The sequence below is a fragment of the Hypomesus transpacificus genome, chromosome 9 (assembly GCF_021917145.1).
Source record: "Hypomesus transpacificus isolate Combined female chromosome 9, fHypTra1, whole genome shotgun sequence".
Taxonomy (NCBI): domain Eukaryota; kingdom Metazoa; phylum Chordata; class Actinopteri; order Osmeriformes; family Osmeridae; genus Hypomesus; species Hypomesus transpacificus.
The window spans coordinates 7834476-7854512 of record NC_061068.1 but is presented as its reverse complement, the minus strand read 5'-3'; the positions used below and the strand labels follow the sequence as shown (position 1 = coordinate 7854512).

General features: G+C 46.6%; 2 protein-coding genes across 8 annotated transcripts in view; both read left to right on the top strand.

The window, feature by feature from the left end:
• The window catches only part of arhgap46a (Rho GTPase activating protein 46a), a 28485-nt gene extending 17356 nt beyond the window's left edge, over positions 1-11129 (top strand). For 2 of the 3 annotated variants that reach the window (XM_047025005.1, XM_047025007.1), the window contains 8 exons: positions 1276-2788; positions 4854-5526; positions 5725-5817; positions 7847-7920; positions 8216-8415; positions 9141-9232; positions 9330-9499; positions 9625-11129. In XM_047025005.1, coding sequence (XP_046880961.1) covers positions 1276-2788; positions 4854-5526; positions 5725-5817; positions 7847-7920; positions 8216-8415; positions 9141-9232; positions 9330-9499; positions 9625-9819 — 3010 coding nt within the window. In that variant the 3' untranslated portion in view covers positions 9820-11129. The remainder of the gene's footprint in view (positions 1-1275; positions 2789-4853; positions 5527-5724; positions 5818-7846; positions 7921-8215; positions 8416-9140; positions 9233-9329; positions 9500-9624) is intronic. The other variant, XM_047025006.1, reaches the window with a different exon arrangement.
• Positions 11130-11428: 299 nt separating this feature from the next.
• On the top strand, positions 11429-19802 carry phf20a (PHD finger protein 20, a). Of its 5 annotated transcripts, none has more exons than XM_047025521.1 (19): positions 11429-11569; positions 12634-12715; positions 13494-13594; positions 13754-13925; positions 14077-14161; positions 14243-14319; positions 14439-14886; positions 15006-15179; positions 15345-15395; positions 15474-15740; positions 15994-16197; positions 16411-16509; positions 17252-17407; positions 17770-17951; positions 18041-18140; positions 18226-18421; positions 18567-18993; positions 19152-19338; positions 19513-19802. In XM_047025521.1, the coding sequence occupies exons 2-19, from the start codon at positions 12683-12685 to the stop codon at positions 19653-19655; spliced, it is 3102 nt and encodes a 1033-aa protein (XP_046881477.1). In that variant the 5' UTR covers positions 11429-11569; positions 12634-12682; the 3' UTR covers positions 19656-19802. The 5 variants fall into 5 exon arrangements, with proteins under 5 accessions (XP_046881477.1, XP_046881476.1, XP_046881478.1 ...); XM_047025520.1 differs by having other exon boundaries at positions 13754-13934; XM_047025522.1 differs by lacking the exon at positions 12634-12715 and having other exon boundaries at positions 13754-13934.
• The last annotated feature ends 235 nt before the right edge of the window (positions 19803-20037 follow it).

The window sequence follows — 20037 nt, the reverse complement described above, 5'->3', positions numbered from 1 at the left end:
CCAAACCAGCTGTTTATAGACTTTGGATGGCGTATCTGTGGAACCGTTTGAAGTGGTTGTTTACTTTCAAACCACTGAGGTGGCGTGACTCACTCTGACACAGAGAGTGTGAGAGAGCAACAAAAAGAGAGAGAAGGCTATGCAGTGGCTCGGGGGGGGGGGGGGGGGGGGGTGAGGAAGTTTGGCAGGAGTCTGAGAAGCTGCGTCCCTGGGGGGATTGCTTATATTGTTACAAAAAAGATGGGATGTGGGGGGGCTTTCTCCGTCCTCTTCCTGCCCTCAACTTAGCTTTCCAGTGAGCCCTGAGCTAAGAGGAAGCATGTGAACAGTAGCACCATGTTTTTATTTGACCGACTAAGGACAAAAGGTCTAGGGTTTGACAGACGTTGATTACTGTGCTGAATTAGCTGTAATGTAGAGGAGGTGAAGGTAAGTGGCTTCATTCAAAATTCTTAATCTGTGGCAATAAAATACCGGTAATGACTTTTGTTTCTTAAACAGAGTTAGCTCTTTTTTTTTAGATCTCAAGGATTTTGCATAAGTCACAGTTTGTCATATAACCTTTGAATGTTCGTTTTACAGTTTGTCATAAAGCCTATGCATGTTAGTCATGTGTTGATTAACATCAAGCTGATTTTGACTATCTGTGAGAACAATAGTTGGATCAAACTGAAAACAGTGTGACCAGATTGATGGCAGATGGCTCTCTAATGCTGGGAATATCATTCCTTTAGATTGAGACTGTAATCATGCTCTCAAATTTTGGTTTCAGGAATCGCATAAATCATTTGGAGAGGTTCAGTTGGCATCTAGCTCTGTCGAGTTGCGCATCAAATGTGTTAAATGAGGCCATGTAATTAGTTTGACACAAATGTATTGGGTTGTTGTTCAAAGTGTAAAGGGGTCTAAACACTTTGGGTCATTTTCCACACTTCTGGTTGAGACAAAAGCTGGGATTCTGAACTTTCCTCAGTTAGATGACTTGACCTCATACTATATTTTTAGGGTTTTAGTTGCACAACAGAAATAGTTATTGAGATATAATGGCTTTCTAGACTATGAAGGGAACAAAAGTCTTCTGAGGGTCAGTGAAACATTTTACAATGTTCTGTAAAAATGTGTGGAGCTATTTTCCCAAGCCAATTGTGGAAGTTCAAGCCAGAGGCTTCCTTTGGAATTTAAAGAAAATATTAGTAGACAGACAAAAATGACGACATTTATGAACTCTATCAATGCACCAGGTCAATATATGAATGTGTTTCCTGTCTCTGCCAGGGACCCGTCACAAAGATGGCAGCCCTCTCCGGGCTCCAAGGCAGCCATGTTGGTGAAGGTGAACAGCGTCAGCAGGACACAGCCAGGAGGAGCCTCTAGTGCTGCCGTGCAGCAACAGCACAGCACACATGCCAAGCCCAACAGCCACAACACCTTCACACTTCTCCCTGTTAGTAATAAGCCTCCAGGGGGTCACGTCTGCTCTGTACAGGGCTATAAGACTGCCCCTTCTGGCAAGATGGCTGCCGATGCCCGTCAGGCTCACCACCTGAGGAAGGGGAGTAACGGCAGCTTCTGTCTGGTGACCTCCGACCCTGGCCACCCTAGCCCTGGCCCTCAGAGGTCCCAGACGAGCACCCCGCGACCTGTTTCTCCCCAGTATGGCTCTGGGTCTCCGCTCTATGATGACCCAGTGTCAGAGTGTCCAATCTATGACGAGCCCCCAGTGGACATGGAGGTGGAGGGGGCTCACCTCCACAACGGACCCTCCCTGCCCCGCCTCACCCCCAATCACAGCCTCCAGAAATCCAGGTTCCTCCAGCAACCTGGTCCCTCTCACTTAGGCTCCAGACACAAGAGAAACCCCTCTGCCTCCGACTACAGCCCAGCAGGCCTGGAATGCATCAAGCACATGGTCAACGTAGACCCCAAACAGGGGGTTCTGTCCAGCTCTCCTGTCCCTACACGCACCCCCTCCCCAATCTCTAGACCTGACCCCCAGGCCCAGCCCAATCCCCATCACCAGCCCCAGGCTCATCCCCAGGCTCATCCCCAGGCTCATCCCCAGGCTCATCCCCAGGCTCATCCCCAGGTTCATCACCAGCCCCAGGCTCATCCCCAGGCTCAGCCCCAGATCCAGTCCCGAGGGCAACAGCGAGAGAGGGAGCCCGGGACACCTGGCCCTAACACCCTGGAGAAGAAGCAAACATGGAGGGCCCTGGAGGCCACTGTGCAGAGAGCCATGGAAGCACGCCACAGTAGACAAAGTAGCCAGGCCTCCCAGGACTTCCCTACCCCGCCTCCACAGCCTGCAGCTACCTACCAGGACTCTGGCTACTCCACTGGACCCTCCCCCAGCCTGAGGAGAAAGAGCCGCAGAAGAGTTGGGGCCGGGGGTCGGCCCGGCTCAGTGGGCAGCAGCGGGGAGCTGTGTGCCCTCAATGAGAGGCTGATGGCGGAGATGAGGGAGGTGGTGAGCCGCTCCAACACTATGAGGGAGGTTAGGGCTGATTGTGAGGTGGGGGAGAGGGGGGCTGTGCCCCGGACTCGCTCCCCAGCTGAGTCCCTCAGGTGGTTTGGAGGAGGGAGGTGCTCATCCAGGGAGGATGTCGTTTCTGGCGCTGGTGCCAGCCGCTCGTTGAGCAGGGTGGGTAACCATGGCAATGCGGCCTTGAACCCACTGGAGATGCCTGGGAGGCAGAAGAGGACCTACGAGAAGGTGGACACTCTGGAGATGAGCATCGCCAGCCAGGCCAGTCTGTCCTCCCCAGAGACCTCCGGACCACCACCCCAGGTATGGTGTGTGTGTGTGAGGGGGAGAGAGAGGCAGAGAACAAGATAGTCATTTCCAAACTGACTAACTATAGACCTTGTCAATTCTTTAAATTCATTTCAACTGCATTTGTATGTTAATTCCTGTGTGGTTTATTTGGATTCATCTTAACTAACTGATGTCTGTCCATGACTACTTCTACCACAGGATTCCCTGTATAATGTGTGATCAGGTTGAGGTCCCAGACCAAAGTGTTTTTGAATATCAGTTCTTGTTTTTTGTGCAAGATCCAATTTATAGAAGTCTTCCCAAAAAATGTTTGCACGTTAACAGATATTATGGAGTGCTAGATAACAGGATAGATTAATTTATCATCACAGTTTCAGACACACCACAAAAGTTCATAATGCAAGTTACACACACATAAATGTAAACAAAAAGGAAACTTGCTTAGTGTCATGTTATTACAACGAGATCACATGATTTGAAATTAAGGCGACTATATGTCTGTCATGAACTGTTAGATAAGCATTCGTGTTTATCCAGATCTGAGTCTCAGAGCTCGGGGAGCTACTCTCACGCTGCTTCTAATTCCTATAAATCACACCCTACCCATCCAGCCATGGCCTTCACAACAGATCAGTGTTTAACACTGGAACGGTCCAGTAATGGGATGTGTCCAGGCCTGACGACAAGCATAGCCAAGCATCAAGCAAATCAGCCCAGTGGTACCTGTCACCCTCTTACTGTCCCCCACCTGTCCAACACAACAGGCCCTTATGTCCCCCAGCTCCCTGCCCTGGAGGCTCAGGAGCCTCAGGAGGCTGAGCCAAGCCTCAGAGATCCAGGACGTGGCAGCCTGTAGTCCGGAAGGAGGGCTGCTGCGGCCCATATGGCACAGGCATAGAAGGGAGAGGAGGTAGAGAGGTGGTACGGCTGCAGCAGTCACAGCCATTTGGCCTGGCCAGGGTAGAACTAAGAGTGGCCCCCTTAAGCCTGTCCAGGAATGTTCTACAGACCTCCTGTTACATCATCATACACTGTAAAATAGATTACATTCAGACTGCCTGTGCTTCAAAAGCAACACACAGACGCACAAGTACACATTTAACCACACACACATATGGACAAGTTGGACAAGGCTCTGTTGAGGTTTCCAATATTATTTTATCCATTACATAGTATAGGAACTTGGAACATTTTCTTCTTTTTAATAGACCTGTGGTTTAAGCCAATACAGAAATAGAATACCCCCATGTCATGGCTCATTTGGCTCAGCTATCTGTATGAAGGGAAAAGGTGAAATATTAGAGGTATAAATCATATGTAGTTAATGTCCCCTAGCCCAGTCAAAATTATCCCTGGTTTGATCTGAGCTCATATTATTGACCCTTGCCACCATCTCAAGACTGCCAGTACATGAAAGGCCATGAAAACTCTGGCGGCCAAAGCCAAACCATGGAGATGCATTATAATCCAACCCCAGCCTGTCTGGCACACTCCCCCCCCCCCCCAATTTCCATCATGCTCACATTAAGAAGATACACTGCATGTTTTATGTTCAGATAGTAAATTCTTCCTTTGATTTGGCTGGATTTGTTGTTGTTCCTGGCTCTATCTGAGTGTAGCTGGATTACTGGTTTTCACTGAGGGCAGTGGGCGGTGACTGTAGAAGGTTTGTTCTAGCCTGAAATCCTTCTTGGGATCAGAAGGTCTTGGGTAGGAAAGACTTCGTTTTTAGCGATTGGAGAAGAAGGAGGAGGAGGTGCTGTGTCTGTCTGTAGTCACCTGCTCCTGACTGGCAGATCCATATGGATATTTGGGACATTTTAAGGGATGCACCTTCTTCCGGTCGGGAACTAAATGTACTGACCCTGCAATAATTTCCCCCAAGCCCTTGCACTGCAGAGGAAAGAGCCCAGACCACGCTGAGGAGACTGCAGCTGTACAGATACGTACCACTGACTGAACCTCTCTCTACTTCCTCCTCCCCCTCTCCCTCGACTCTCTCCCCCTCTTTCTGCCGTACTCCCTCTCTCCTTCTGTCCTCGTCCCTTCCCCTCTCTTTCTCCCTCTCCCTGTGCAGGTGGGGACTCTGGAACTGCAGGCTCAGTTGGACAGCAGGAAAAAAGGGATGGTCGACGGCCGGACCGGCTCCTTGGGCCCCCACCGCCCCGTTACCCATGACAACCAAGAGATAGGAGAGGAGGGGGGAGGAGGAGGAGGAAGAGCAGGTTCTTCCTACCAGCTCTCCTATGCCACCCTGCGCCAGCCCCCACCCCCAGACACAGGCATGGCTGACTGGGCCAGCAAGCACCTGAACATGCACACCCAGGGCCTGTTCCGCCGACGTGTTTCCATCGCCAACATGCTATCCTGGAACCGCGGCTCCATCAAGAAGCCTATGTTGGTGACCAGTGACCGCGCTGTCAGGAAGGAGGCGTGCGAAATGTTCAAGCTGGTTCAGGCCTACATGGGTGACCGGCCCTCGCGGCTGGACCGCCGCCACTCCGCCCTGCTCATTGTCACCAAGTGCTGGGGCATGCAGGGCTTGCGGGACGAGCTATATGTGCAGCTGGTCAGACAGACCACAGGCAACACTAGCCCCAGGAGCTTGGCAGCTGGTTGGGAGCTGATGGCCGTCAGCCTGGCCTTCTTTGCCCCCTCGCCCAAGTTCCGCTGCTACCTGGAAGGATACATCCAGAGGCACACGGAGCCGGCCAACGACAAGAAACGTGAGTCTCAGACTGAGCAACAGGGTGGGTCACCTTTCTTTCTTCCTTCCTTCACTCGCTCCTTCTGTTTGTGTCATTTGCTAACTGTGATGTATCTAAATGTCGGCCGTGACTATTCAAACCTAACCGTCAAACTAAACCTTTTCAAACTGCTACATAATCTGTCTTAATCTCATTTATTCGAGGCCCTTCTTAACCTTTGCCATGTTTTCTGGTTTTCAGTTACTCAGTTCATACTGGACCAGCAGGACCTGAAGCTGAAAAAGAATTCAAAGTCCAGAAAGAAACGCAAACAGAACACAGACGAAGAAGAGGGTGTGTTGTTCTTTCAAATGTTCTTTGTCTGTCGCCCTCAAGACAGGATGGCTGGTAGTTTTGTTTGTGTTCCATTTGAATCGGGGCTGCAATGTTGTCTTTGTTGCAGAGTAGTTATCTGATATCTGGATTGGAGACAGAACTTAAACATATTGCAGTACAATACAATAAGCATTTAGACTGGGATGGAAAGGCTTCTGGTGCGATTTGTCAGATGGCCATCCATGTTGATATTCTTGCTTCCCTTGCAGACACTATGAATGGTTTTCACAGTACAAAAAATAAAATCTGTAGCTTGGTTCAGAATGTCAGAATTCCTTTAGATATTACAGTCACAATACAGTGAGTCATATCAGTAGCCCACACTACGAGTCAATCGGTTTTGAGAACGCCTCCTCACAGAACACAACCTCATTAGAAAAGGTCTTCAAAGCCGGAAGAAATGACATCATCAGAGAGGAAGCAACCGTGTTATGGCAGTGACCACACTGGTGGGCCCCCACATTGTATATCAATGAGTCCAACACGAGACCTACACTCTAAAAAATCTCCAGTGACTAACTGTCCATCTGGAAAGCCTACTCTCACAAGAGTGACTAATCCTAGAGGTTTCCTGATAGAGAATGGAATAATAATGGCTTCAGGGAAAGAGCTGTTGCTCACGATGCCGGCCAACCACCAGAGAAAGACTTCTATCCACACAAACAGCATAATGAGAGCTGCTGTCTGAGTGATAGATGGAGGAGTTGAAATGAAGTGTGGTGTGTGTGACCACACCGTAGAGCAGCTGTGAGACCAGGGGTGGGAGTCGCGTGTGGGAACTGGAGGCCTCTTGTCTCGGCCTGGGCTAGGCTGGGCTTGGAGCCTCTCCTTGAGGCTGACATGGGCTTGGCTGGGAAAGGGTTGGGCTGAGACCCGGCTCGTCTTTCTAGGCTTCAAGACAGTGAGAAACAAGTCAAGACTGCGGTAGTGTCCTGGACACCAGTGAGGGGCTCTCTAAGATGTTGTTAGTTTGAAACCATGTGTAGACAGGTGTCATCACTTCCTCAGTCATGTGCAGAGCTCTCAGTCCTCTCATGAACGTTTCTTTCTCAGGGGATTTGGTTGCTTTGTTGTTGTTTTTGTGCTATTGAAACAAGATGTTAATAAGGACCACCGCTAGAGTTCAAACCTGCTTTCAGCTGGAAAAGAACAGGGCTTCACTCTTGCTTTTCTACCAGTGATGAATAGTTAATTTCAGCAGCCCTGGGAAAAATGGTGAGTTTTCTCTAAGATCAAGGGAAATTATTGGTATGATCTCCCTAATTAGACATAATTACAGTCAAACTCCGCCAGATTAATGACATTTGTGAACATGCATGGGAGTCACCTGTTTGCTATAAATCCAGCGGCTTTGGGTCTAGGGAACATTCCGGAAAGGATGTTTTTCATCGCAGCACGAATTCTCTGTCTGGCGGAGTTTCAGGTACCTTAGAGGGTTCTGGAAGAGAAGAAAACCCCATGGGTGTTATTGGGAGGCTGTGAAGGGGAAGTGAACACTCTCCTGAAGTGTAAACTTGACGTTGGATGGGGCTAAATTGTAGCCGTTAACCTATAAGACTAGACAGGAGCCCATGTCTTGGGCTCTCTTTGTTGCATGCTTTGTTTCACCACCTGCACAGGGCACAAAATAGAAATCTCTCTCTCCCCCATGAATCATCGGAAACAGAAAGCATACACTTTTTGCTTTTGTGGAGCAAGGGTAAATCTTCCTCTGCCGTGACAGGTTAGACAGCAACGCTCTAATCCTTTCATGCCAGAATCACACAGTCTTCATGTCTCTCCAATTACCGCTGCTGCAGTGTCTAACACATGTGGGAACAAATCGCTTGTCCTCTTTGTGAGGTAGTCTTTAACCCTTCTTAAACTGGTTTTGTGTAAACCAGTTCCTTGTTTTTCTGTTGTATACCGTCTAAGTTTTAGTTAGTGTCTCAGGGTGTTGATAACTCAGGGCTTCAGTCTTATAATGTTTGTTTTTTTCTTCCAACAGGCCTCCCAATTAGCACATATGCTAAGTTCTGTTACCGCAAACTGCAGAAGGTGGCCATAACTGGAGGCAAGAAGGTGAGATCAGATACGAGTACCCTAGGGTGAGGTTGGACACTGAAAAGGGCAAAATAGTGTTAAACATTGTCTTTATAGTTTGAATCTAACAGTATTTATAGACCACATAGACCATAGGGCAATAATCAAACATAGATCATAGAAAATCATAGACCTAACGACATATTCAAAGCTAATTTCAGAGAGGGTCAGGGTCATGGACACATTAGTATTAGACATCATTATGTCATGGTCACAGACCGACATGGATATATTGTGTCATTCATTCAAACTCTACTTCCCAATCTTCCTGCAGGGTCTTCGTAAACCCACCCTGGAGGAGATCGACCACAGCAGACGGGCCATCGTGACCCCCTCCCTGTTTGGCAGCTCCCTGGAGGAGGTGATGGAGCGCCAGAGTGAGCTGTTCCCGGACAGGAAGCTGCCCTGGGTGCAGGTGCAGCTCTCCCAGTATGTACTGGCTCTGGGTGGAGCCCAAACCGAGGGCATCTTCAGGTGAGACAGGCCGGAGGGTCAGCTAATCCAGGATGTTAACTGCTGAGGTTGAGGTGTGGTGGGATGGTGTTATGATCATAATAGGAGAGGATTTTGTCAGTGTGTATGCTGCGTTCACACTAGGTGGTTGGTCTGCTCTGCTAGTACAGTTAAGATAGACTATCCCTGTATACAGTCCTTGAGACAACAGAACATACAAAGGACTCGATACTGTGAGATGTGTGTTTACATTCTTGTTGTAGCATGAGCTCTCACGCACGTACAGACTTGGCCAGTGGCTGTGATTTTGTTTCTTTTGCGAATTAAATTATTTCGAATTTTGAATTTGTTTAGAAGAACCTCCTATCTCCCCAAAGTGTTATCTTGTCTTTCAAGTCGATTACTTATAACATTCTTGGAGGGAAAATGCTTGTTTGCCAGAACATATTTCGCTCTTACTCAAACTGATGCCAAAAAATTATAAATGCCAAAGAATCCCCAGGAAATTGATTAAATAACATATGAAGTATGGGGATTTTTTTTATCTATAAACAAGGGACACAGACTGGCCATTAATTAATCTGAAATGAAACACAGTCAGGGCACATTCAATGCATTTACGGTAGTTTTGAAGAGACTCAGTAGACACTGTGAACGTTTGACTGGATTATGTACAATACCAGGTGAAGGTCTCCCTCTTGTGTCCATTCAGTATAACTGATCCTTTTTTATGCATGGTTCTGTAGGGTGCCTGGAGACATTGATGAAGTGAATGCACTGAAGCTCCAGGTGGATCAATGGAGAATCCCAGAAAACCTGTCGGACCCTAACGTACCTGGTGAGTGACACCTGCAAGTTATGGCCACATTTTCATAGTTGTCTTTGTTTGTTTGTCCCTGTCCCTTCCTTGTTTGACTGTTGTCCTTCTTTCCCAGCCTCTCTGATGAAGCTGTGGTATCGGGAGTTGGAGGAGCCTCTTATTCCCATGAATTTCTACAAGCAGTGTGTCAGTAACTATGACGACCCTGTAGCAGCCATCGCAGTGGTGCAGTCCCTCCCTGAGCTCAACAGACTGGTCCTGTGCTACTTCATCCATTTCCTTCAGGTAATAAACAACATCCACAACAACTGCACTAATCAGAGCTAATTATTTGATGAATGCTAAATATTGTACATTAATGCTAAATGTGTCCTATTTCTAACTCCTCTTCCCGGTCTCATGGTCCCCAGGTGTTTGCCCAGCCTACCAATGTGTCTGTAACAAAGATGGACGTGAATAATCTTGCCATGGTCATGGCTCCCAACTGCCTTCGCTGCCAGTCTGATGACCCGCGTGTGATATTCGAGAACACACGCAAGGAGATGTCCTTCCTGCGGATGCTCATTGTCCATCTGGACACAAGTTTCATTGAGGGTGTTGTGTGAGCTCCTGGCTCCTCTTGTATTCGAGGCACTGAATTTCAATGTGAACAGAACATGAGGACAAAACTGTAAACTAAACAAGACGTTTACTCATGGTCTCACCATATACACCACATTCATGAGTACTGTAAATTATAGTTTGGTAAGATATTGGCTCTATCCACAGTCCTACTTTCTGACTGAGAGTAATAGACCTGACCTCTGCATGTTGTGTGCTTTCATGTCACACCCACTGTGGTGACACATTAGAAAAGTAAAAACTTTGGAATCCTTCAAACCGGTTTTAATCTGTCTTCTTTTGATGATTATTTTGTAACTGCATGTAAACCTTGACATTACTAAATTTGAATTTATAAAATGACACTCAAATAATACTTTTGGTAGTGGAAAATGCTAGCTTAATGCACCAGACAACAATGCCTTATTTATACAAACAAGCAATGTTGACATTTGGCCATTTGTCTGGCTTTGCTGTCAGGTTTCTTACTAATGTTTTTGTGTCTGTGTTGTTAACACACATCTGTGTGTGTGTGTGTGTGTGTGTCTGTTTGTGACACAGTAATGTACAAACCAAGAGATGAATATAAGGAAAATCATGTAAAAAAGCTTGCCTGTGATGTTTTAGTGGTTATGTTAATATCAGTAAATTTTAACTAGGATGGTTATTTAATTAAATAATACCGCAATATCTGTTATACATTAAAGATCCCACATTTCAAAGCACAAACTGAAAGTATGCCTTTTTGGATCATTTTAGCTTGGTGTTCAGTTAAGTGAACAAAAGGGATTTTCCACAGCTCAATTAAACCGAGGTCAGTGTTTAGGGTACATATATATTATGTATGATTTATCCTTTAACATTTTGAGACGATAACACACCCACGTCTGTAATCTGACTCCATTCTCTGCAACTCAGTTTACTGTTAGTTCTATTATGTATGATGTTATATCCTTTGGCTCGGGTGTTTAAACGGGTGTAGGTACTCATGGCTTCCCCTTCTTTCACTGCTCTCAAACTAAGGATGAAGCAGTGTTTTAACTGTCAAGCACTACAATATATTGTAGATATGACTGCCCTCTGGAGGCTTTGATGATGTACATACGTTCCGCTTGTAAATAAATAAATAGGTATTTTGAATGGATCTACAGTAAAGGTGAACCTTCCTGTTAACAGGAAGAACACATTTTTGTAATTAATGTTAACTTCCCTGCTGTATGTGCCTGCCTTTGAAGATAGTACTGATTAAAACCACTCTCCACGTGTGTGTTCATGTTTGCATATCCCTTGTTATACTGCGGAATGATTATTCTATATATATAAAAAATAAAATAAAGGTTTGTCCAATGTAAGCTAGCCGTTCATTACATTTTTGTTAGATGAAAAATCACTTGGGCACAATTGGCTTATGGTGAAATAGACAAACAATATGAAAATGTAAGTAGCTCTAATAATATAGTCAAGGGTTTGTGTATCTGTCTTATACATATTTAGATTTTAACTGGTTGGAAATTTCTCCTTACATTTATTTGCCCCATGGGTTGTGTTGCTGAGATTTGGAAGCCTCTCCTCAGTTCACTTATCCGCACATGCGTATTTTGCGCGCCACTCACTCTCCCCGCGCCGGTGGAATGAGTGCAGCATGCATCGGAGAGAAATTCAACTGCGTGCACACAGAGACGAAGGCAACCCGCAAGGATTATAGCAACCGCACTTTCTGCACATTTTTTGGACTAAGAGTAGCAGGGAAACAAGGTAACAATCCTATGAATTGACCCAACATTATAGTAGCAAACATTTAAGGCAGAATAAAAAATGCGGGCCCATTTTGTTGACCTTAATGTAATGCAACGTTAGTTAGCTAGATTGTGCCGCATGCCGCTTGATGGAGATAGCTCCATGAGTTAACAATATACGTAACTTTAAATAAAAAATCATAGTATGTATTTTATTTTACTCAAGGCTGTTTTTCAACATATTAGGTTGTTTATGTGGGCTTTGTTGTTGTTTATGTGGAGCATTCGATGAAAAACAGTCTAGGAAGTTTATATCGCTGTATGTGTATGCAGTATTTACGGTAAGGAAACTGTGAAACAGGCCTACTAGTGCTAGGAAAGGCCCCGGCAATGACTGTGAATGTCAGTTTCAACGGCCTATAAGATTTCACTAACCCGCCCCCATCAGACATATCCCCCAATAAGACCCCAGTAAAGTCTCTGACGTACTACACTGAAGCGTTTTTGACGCCCTTCCACCAGTTATAAAACGTCAGACAATAAGCCGTTCACTTCACTCCAGAAGTCAACAAAGGCTTTTAGTTGCATATTGATTTGTATGTAATCGAGCAACTAGTTATATGAATACAATTATTGTCATTTTGATGTGGATCTCAATGAAATCATCCCAAATAAAGCTCACACATACAGTGCTCTACAGGCATTAAATAACAGGACTTCGTCGACCTTTGTCTTATATTTTGAAAATACTCCAGCCTAAGCAAATACTGCGAAGGATGAAGACAATTTTATCCGTAACTAAATCGAAGCCGTATGTGGCATAAACAACAGACGTTTTTTGCGCGCAATTTGCGTCACTGACTTCGGTCACGTCTGTCTGTCCCTTGAGCCACTTTGCCTGACCAAAGTGACCTGTTATTCGTTTCCTCAATTGTGTCATACCAATATTTGTGACGTTTGGGTACTGCGATCCACATGTACATCTACGTTAAATTATCATTGGCCTACATAAAGTATATTTCCTAGACCTGCCTTTGCTATTGTCTCCCATTGTTTCGATACATGGAAAATTCGCCTGGCCAGAAGACACGTGGGTTTCCAGTAGTGTGATATCCGGCTAGTTTGCGTTGCAATGGAATATGCACATCAAACGCTCTCATCTAAGGTGAGTTATTGTAGCTCGGAATTTGTATGTCATATTTTCCGACAGAAATTATCGTCTTATCATGGCGGCACTTCTGTTTTTTGTGTGTGGATATCTTGTGGACATCATGCCATGAGAATGTACACAAAATAAACATTGGAATGCAATTTTGAAATAATTAAAGGTAACCTGTCTTTTTATTGAGCATTTCCTGTCAATACAGAAGCAGAGTCGTATTGCATCATATTTTCTTCTGTAAGGGCTGATTTCAAAGGAGGGTAGCTTAAACGATGTACATACTTGCTGTAACATGCTATGACAGCCACAATGGCATTATGCACTCTCGCGTCCAACATCTGCTAAATGAAGATGTACATTATCTCATAATATTCATATCACTGTAGTTACAACTAAGTCCCTAAGCCCATGGCCAGCACTTGAGTGTCACTTGTCCGTAGGATGCACACATTTTTTAGAAACCCTCAGTATGTTGTTTGCTTCTGCCTCAACCATGGATCCTAGTCTCATCATATATTTGACATGTTACCAGGCCAGCAGATGCATATTTCTCACCACAATGAATGTGGTGAGAAATTACAACTAAAAGCCTCAATCTATGTTATTTGTCCTGAACTATAGATGAGGCCAACATTATCTGAGAATATCTTATATTTGTCACAGCCTGCTGATTTCACTTAAGCTCAATTAGGGTAATTATTTAGTACTCATTTTGTACATTCTTTATTTGGAACTGATTTCCTAATCGACTGTGTTTGTGTGTGTGTGTGTGTGTTTACAGGAGACAGATGAGGACAGGATGAGTAAGACACCACCTAACAGAAGAGGAATAACCTTTGAAGTAGGAGCGCAACTAGAGGCCAGAGACAGCCTCAAAAACTGGTGAGTCATACCATCACGCCTGAGCTTGCACTTCATGTCCTCCTTGATCCATTCACACTCAACTTCTCTCTCCACCCATCCTCCATTTCAGTCTCCATTTTGACCCCTGAAGTTTTTTACTTGCATCTCAATGACACCTGCCTTCTTCTCTTTGCCAAGGTATGCTGCCAACATAGAGAAGATCGACTATGACGACGAGAAGGTCCTGATTCACTACCGTCAGTGGAGCCATCGTTATGACGAGTGGTTTGACTGGACCAGCCCCTACCTGAGGCCCGTGGAGAGGATCCAGCTGAGGAGGCAGGGACTACAGGATGACTGTCCTGTCCCTGTAAGCCATGTACTCTGCATTCTTACTTTACCTTCTTTTTGCCTTGCCCCTATATTGACATAATTAGCCTTTTTCCTATCCCACCCCGATGATCGCATTGTTATTGTTGTTTTAGCACCTCACCTTATGATTTCTTCTCTTGCTTCTCTAGGGATTCCACGTGCATGACAAGGTTCTAGCCAGTTGGTCTGATTGCCGTTTCTACCCTGCCAAAGTGTTGTCAGTGAACAAAGATGGTAAGTATGTCTGAACGTGTGTGTGTATGTATGCGTGTGTGTGTATAGAAATGTACTTACTAATTTCAGTTTTTTCCTCAGCATCCTACACTGTCAAGTTTTATGACGGAGTAGTCCAGACCGTAAAGGAGATTCATGTAAAGCCATATGTTAGAGGGGTGAGTGTGCTTCTGGTTCCTCCCTGTTGGTCCAAAGACATTACCTGTACATAGTGTACACTACACTGTCGAATATTGGGTTATTGTTTCTAGCTTTTTTTTTCTTTTTTTAATTCCAGCAAAGAGAAGTAGGAGGGAAGCCTGGATCCGCTGACAGGAACAGAGCCAGAAAGCCCCGGAACAAGAGAGACAGGAGGCCTCAGGAGAACGGAGGCTTGAAGAGGAAGAGAGCCAGACGCAGCACTTCTGATCAGGAAGACGACAGCAACACGGAGGACGAGGATGATGAGGATGAGTGGGAGGAGAGAGAAGGAGATGAGAGCTGCAAGAGGAATGACAGTGACGAAGATGGTACCAAAGAGAGAGAGGTTCCAGTGAAGCAGGAGGAGGGTGCCCAGGAAGCAGAACAGAACCACCTCAGGGAGCCAGCGAAAGAGACTGAGCACCTAAATGGCGTGAAAGAAGAGGGGGAGAATGGGCAAAGTGAAGGACAATACAGTCATCTTTTGAATGGAGGAATTAAGAAAGAGGATGTCGAGATGATGTCTGAAAACAAACCCCAGATTGGTAAAGAGGGATTGGGGTCTAAAATTATCTGAAAGTGGATGCAAATGGGGGCAAAATGCGTATTGTGTACGACAGACAACTATTTTGTAACATTCAACATATTCTTTCATGTTGTGCAGATGAAAGCTCGCATGATGAAACTAAGCCATCCACTGAATCACCCAATCAGACATCACAAACAGTGCCTGGCACTGTGGTATCCATTGCATCCACCAATGAAAACAAGGAACAGGAGGTAGCCACCCAACCAGACACCTCTAAAGCAGAGGTGCAACCAGCCCCGATAGTAAAACGTAAGTGTCCATATTTGGTATGGAGCCTATATATTTTGGTACATCTATAGGTTCAGTTTAATTTCATATTCAATGTGCAAGACAGCAAAAACAAGTGTCAGTGTCACTTACGAAATACTATGGACTGCCCTCCAGATTCATATCATGTCTTTTTTGTCTTTTCAGCCGTTAGAAAGCAGGGGTTTCACAACCCCAACCGCTTCAGCAGGGAACCATGTGAGTACTTCTCCTACCTCTCTCCAAGCCACCTAGCCTTCCTGTTTTCTTACCCTTTCCTTTGTTACTGTTTTTCAGTGTACAGAGTCATCAAAAACCAGCCTCCACCAGTCTTGTCCATCAATCTGGACCACAACCCATTTAAATGCAGCTCTCCAGGATGCACTAAGTCCTTCCGCAAGGCCAAACTGCTGCACTACCATATGAAGTACTACCACGGGGAGGACCAGCCTCTGGAAGACCTCAGCCCCACCCGAAGTGTCCAGACCCGGGCCTCAGACAAGCAGACGTTCCCCAATAACCTGGAGAGCCCCAAAAGGAGGCGCACCATCTCTGCTTCAATGTGTAAGTCTCTTACTGCCTTGTACTATCAATGTGCTTAGTTACCCTATTTATGCAGACTGGGCCTGTCTCCTCACAGGGGCTGTCAGTCTGTCTTTAGCACAGTATAACTTGGAAAAGAAACAGTTGCACCTGATTGCAGTGCAGTGATTTGAATCACTTCAACCCATAAATAAGCCTGATTGTTTTGATACCTGATATCTGAATCTCATAACATGTTGCTTTTGTCTCTTGTTTGTTCGGTGTGTTATCGTAGACTCCACAGTGCATAATCCCTACGTAGTTCCACCATCTCCTCGCGGTGAGGTGAAGTCAGCGGGCCGGCGCACGTCAGCTCCCCCTGCTGTCACCACCCAGGGCCAGCAGCAGAGGGCGCTGCAGAGGGAGAAGAGCAAGGAGAATCAGCTGGACAGGAACGGATGTAAATCACTGGATGGCGAGAAGAGTGGTCTGGATGTAGGTGTGTATGATGCATGGGAGATTAGGAAATATCCAGGTATTTCAATGAAAAGTGGTAGGTGGTGTCCCCATCTCTTTATGAGGTACACATGTTGCGATTTCACCAAAAGGGTGGACATTGATCATTGGGGAAATGAGAAAGGCGCTACCTTGGCGTTGTCTCTAGTCTTCCGGACACTGCTTTGACGCAGAATATCTGCCTTTGTGTCTCCAGTGCTGGTGAAAGAAAGAGACAGACTTAAAGATAAGAAACCAAAAGACTTCCTCCGCATCAAGCTCAAGAAAAAGAAGAAGAAAAAGAAGTCTAAATCTGGTAAGAGGTGAACCCTACTGTCCTGCATTGGGCCCCGGCATCTATGTTGCAACTGCATGTGCATTGCTTGCTTCAGTACATTCAGGGCATTGAGAGGCCCCTGAATTCACAGACTTCATTCCTTCCTCTTGGTGTGCTGTGGTGTGTGAGAGGGTCAACGTGTCATAAGTAGTTGCAGTTCGTAGTACTTAAAAAGTAGTTGTAGTTCGTAGTACTTAAAAAGTAGTTGTAGTTCATAGTACTTTATCAGTAGTTGTAGTTCGTAGTACCTAATCAGTAGTTGTCCCATGATCTTAAGAATGCTCAAATGGACTAATACCTATGTCAACACCTTTTCTTACTGACTTTGCCTCTATTTTCTATGTAAGACTGGGTAGGCAAGGCTGATGTTGCCTCAGTTTGTGCACAATATCACCATATATACCGCCTGACGTGCCTCTTAACACCCTCCCCCACACAAAGAGTCCCATCTACCGATATACACCCTGAATCACTGAGTGCGTATGTAGGTAAACTGTCACACGTGATCTGAAGGTTGGCCTAGTCATCCATTGGAGACGAATTAGGCGGACCCGTCAGAGATACGAGCTACTCAAAAGGGAGAGCAGTATACCTGTCGTCGTTCCGTGTGCCATGTCCACTGTAGTGTCTGTAGTCCATGAAGCACTTCTTGTTTTCTGACCAGCATGTCCAAAGTTGATATCATGTTCTCCGTCTGCTCTCCCCTTCCCTTCATTAACAGAGCACACAGGTAGTGAGGAGAATATTGACATCTCAATATTGGGTCTTCAGTCCAAATTGAATTTGCCTCTCAAATTCCCCCTCTCACACAATCACAAGTCTGAGGCATACCTCTGCAGGCCAGGATACAACCAGTCAGAGCAGATTCACATGAATGGTGGGTATGTGTGTGTCTGTGCGTGAGGAATTATTGATCTCTCCCCTGGCATTCTCTGCTTGGATTCAATCTATCAGCCATATGTCCCAAAGATTGCATCTGTTGTTAGTGTGTGTAAAGTCGATCCCATGTCATTTTACACATACTTCACTGTGACATGTCAATTATCCAGACCTGGTGTCTCAATGAAGAACAGGTTTTATGGTTCATTGATTGAATCCAGGTGTTTCCATTGTGGCTATGGCTTGCTTAATCCTACGATATTGTACAGATAATATGAAGGTTGGGAGGATTGTCACTGTTTCTGAGAGATATGCTTTATTATTGGGCAACCTCCCTCTGTCCCTGATTGTCCCTCCTAGATGAGGATAGTGTCAGTGATTGGTCGACTGACAGCTGTGGGTGGAGTGAGGAGGAGTATGGGGAGGAGTTGGATGTTACTACGCCGCCACTGAGTCTGGACTCTGTTACCTTGGAAACAAGTGACCAGGAGATAGTGCGCTGCATCTGTGAGGTGGAAGAGGAGAATGACTTCATGATACAGGTTAGATGAGCAGCAGGATGCTGAACCTGAATATTATTATTTTATTTGTTTTACCCGTTAACTAAAACGATTGGTTTCTTGTCTCCCAGTGTGAGGAGTGTCTGTGCTGGCAGCATGGCACCTGCATGGGCCTGTTAGAGGAGAATGTTCCAGATAAGTATGCCTGCTACATCTGCAGAGACCCACCAGGTGAGCCAAGGCAACACACTTAAGAGCCCCTCACAACATTCTGCACATTCTAGTCTGACTGTCTTCACGCAATGTGGGCTTCCAGGTCAGAGGCAAAACCTGCGCTTCTGGTATGACCGCGATTGGTTGAGCAGCGGTCACATGTACGGCCTGTCCTTCCTGGAGGAGAACTACTCCCACCAGAACTCCAAGAAGATTGCTGCCACCCACCAGCTGCTGGGGGATGTTCACCATGTGGTGGAGGTGCTCAACGGACTCCAGCTCAAGATGAGCGTCCTACAGTAAGCACCCAGTGGACGTCTTTACAGCCCCACGTCTGACAATAACAAACTTGAAACTTCTGTCTGCTGGGATTTGGTTACAGTAGCAGACCCGTATATTGGGGTGTCATCTTACAGTGCCTGTGCCCCCCCCCCCCCTGTTTAGGAGCCAGACCCACCCAGACCTGCGTCTCTGGCGCCAGCCCTGGAAGCTCACAGAGAGGCCCTGGAAGAGGGGAGACTCGTATTCGGGGACAGACACGGTGCCATCTCCCATGGCGACGGAGGAGGATCGGGCCCACAGTGAGGTGTTGTCTGCCGCTCTGGAGAAGCTCAGCAGAGCCACCTCCTCCTCGTCCTCCTGCTCCTCGCCCTACCAGTCCTTCCAGGACTCTTACATCAGCAGCGAGCACTGCTACCAGAAGCCGCGGGCTTACTACCCTGCTGTGGAGCAGAGGCTGGTGGTGGAGACCCGCCGGGGCTCGGAGCTGGAGGACAGCCTGAGGAGCACCGAGGACCTGCTGGAGAGGGAGCAGCGCTACGGGGGGCTCCTGGACACAGACAAGCCCAAAGCCCTCAACACCATTACCAAGGTCAGACAGTCCAAAATAAACTGCCTTGCAAACCAACTTTTTTGTCCAGATGTCATGCCTGTATCCACTACCCTATATTCTTTACTGAACTGAACAATATCAGGTTCTATCTTTTTCAGAGAATATTTTGTCTGAGGTGTGCTTGTGTCTCACCTTAGGCATCAAACGGTAGTTGCTGGTCCCAGACGGAGGTGAAGCAGGAAGAGGGCGTGGTGTGTGGCGGGGGCGGGGCCCAGGACAGCAGTGGGCAGCGTCAGCAGTGGCAGATCAACCTGCTGGACCACATAGACGCGGTGCAGGACGACGTCACACACAGGATGGACTTCATCGAGAGGGAGCTCGATGGTGAGACATGGGCGCCCGCTCCCTGGGCCTACTACAGTCCCTCGACATCACGCTGTCCTCGAGCGCTGGTGTGCAGAAGCACGTAGCAACAGCTCAACTCGAAATGAAAGGTGTCTGTCAGCCACACCTGATGCTTCCTTGGCTGAGAATGTGTTTGTCCTGTGTGTCCCTCAGTGCTGGAGAGCTGGCTGGACTACACGGGAGAGCTGGAGCCCCCAGAGCCCCTGGCCCGGCTGCCTCAGCTCAAACAGCGAGTCAAGCAGCTGCTCGCCGAGCTGGGCAAGGTGCAGCAGATCGCGCTGCGCTGCGCCACGTGAGGGCGCCAGAGAGCAGGGCCTCGGACCGCAGCGCCACCATCCCACACACCGTGCTCAGCAACCAGACAATGCAGAGGAAACCCTGAGATGAACGTTCACTGGTCTGCGATTACAAGGGTTGGAGGGAGGAGATGCGTGGGGGGGGGAAAGGAGTGGAAATGTAAATGCATGGTAGAGCGACCTATGGCAAGAGGCTCAAAAGAGGTATTTGATCAAAAAAGCAAATGCACTGTGTGAAGCAAGCATTCTGTTAGATGATCAGACGTACAATAGGTGATCTCCTTGTCAGTGCTATAGGACGTAAACAGAGCCATGGGGCTCTTAGTGCAAATCATAACCTTATGAATGCCTTTGTATGAGGAACTGTTAAGCTTGCCCTCAA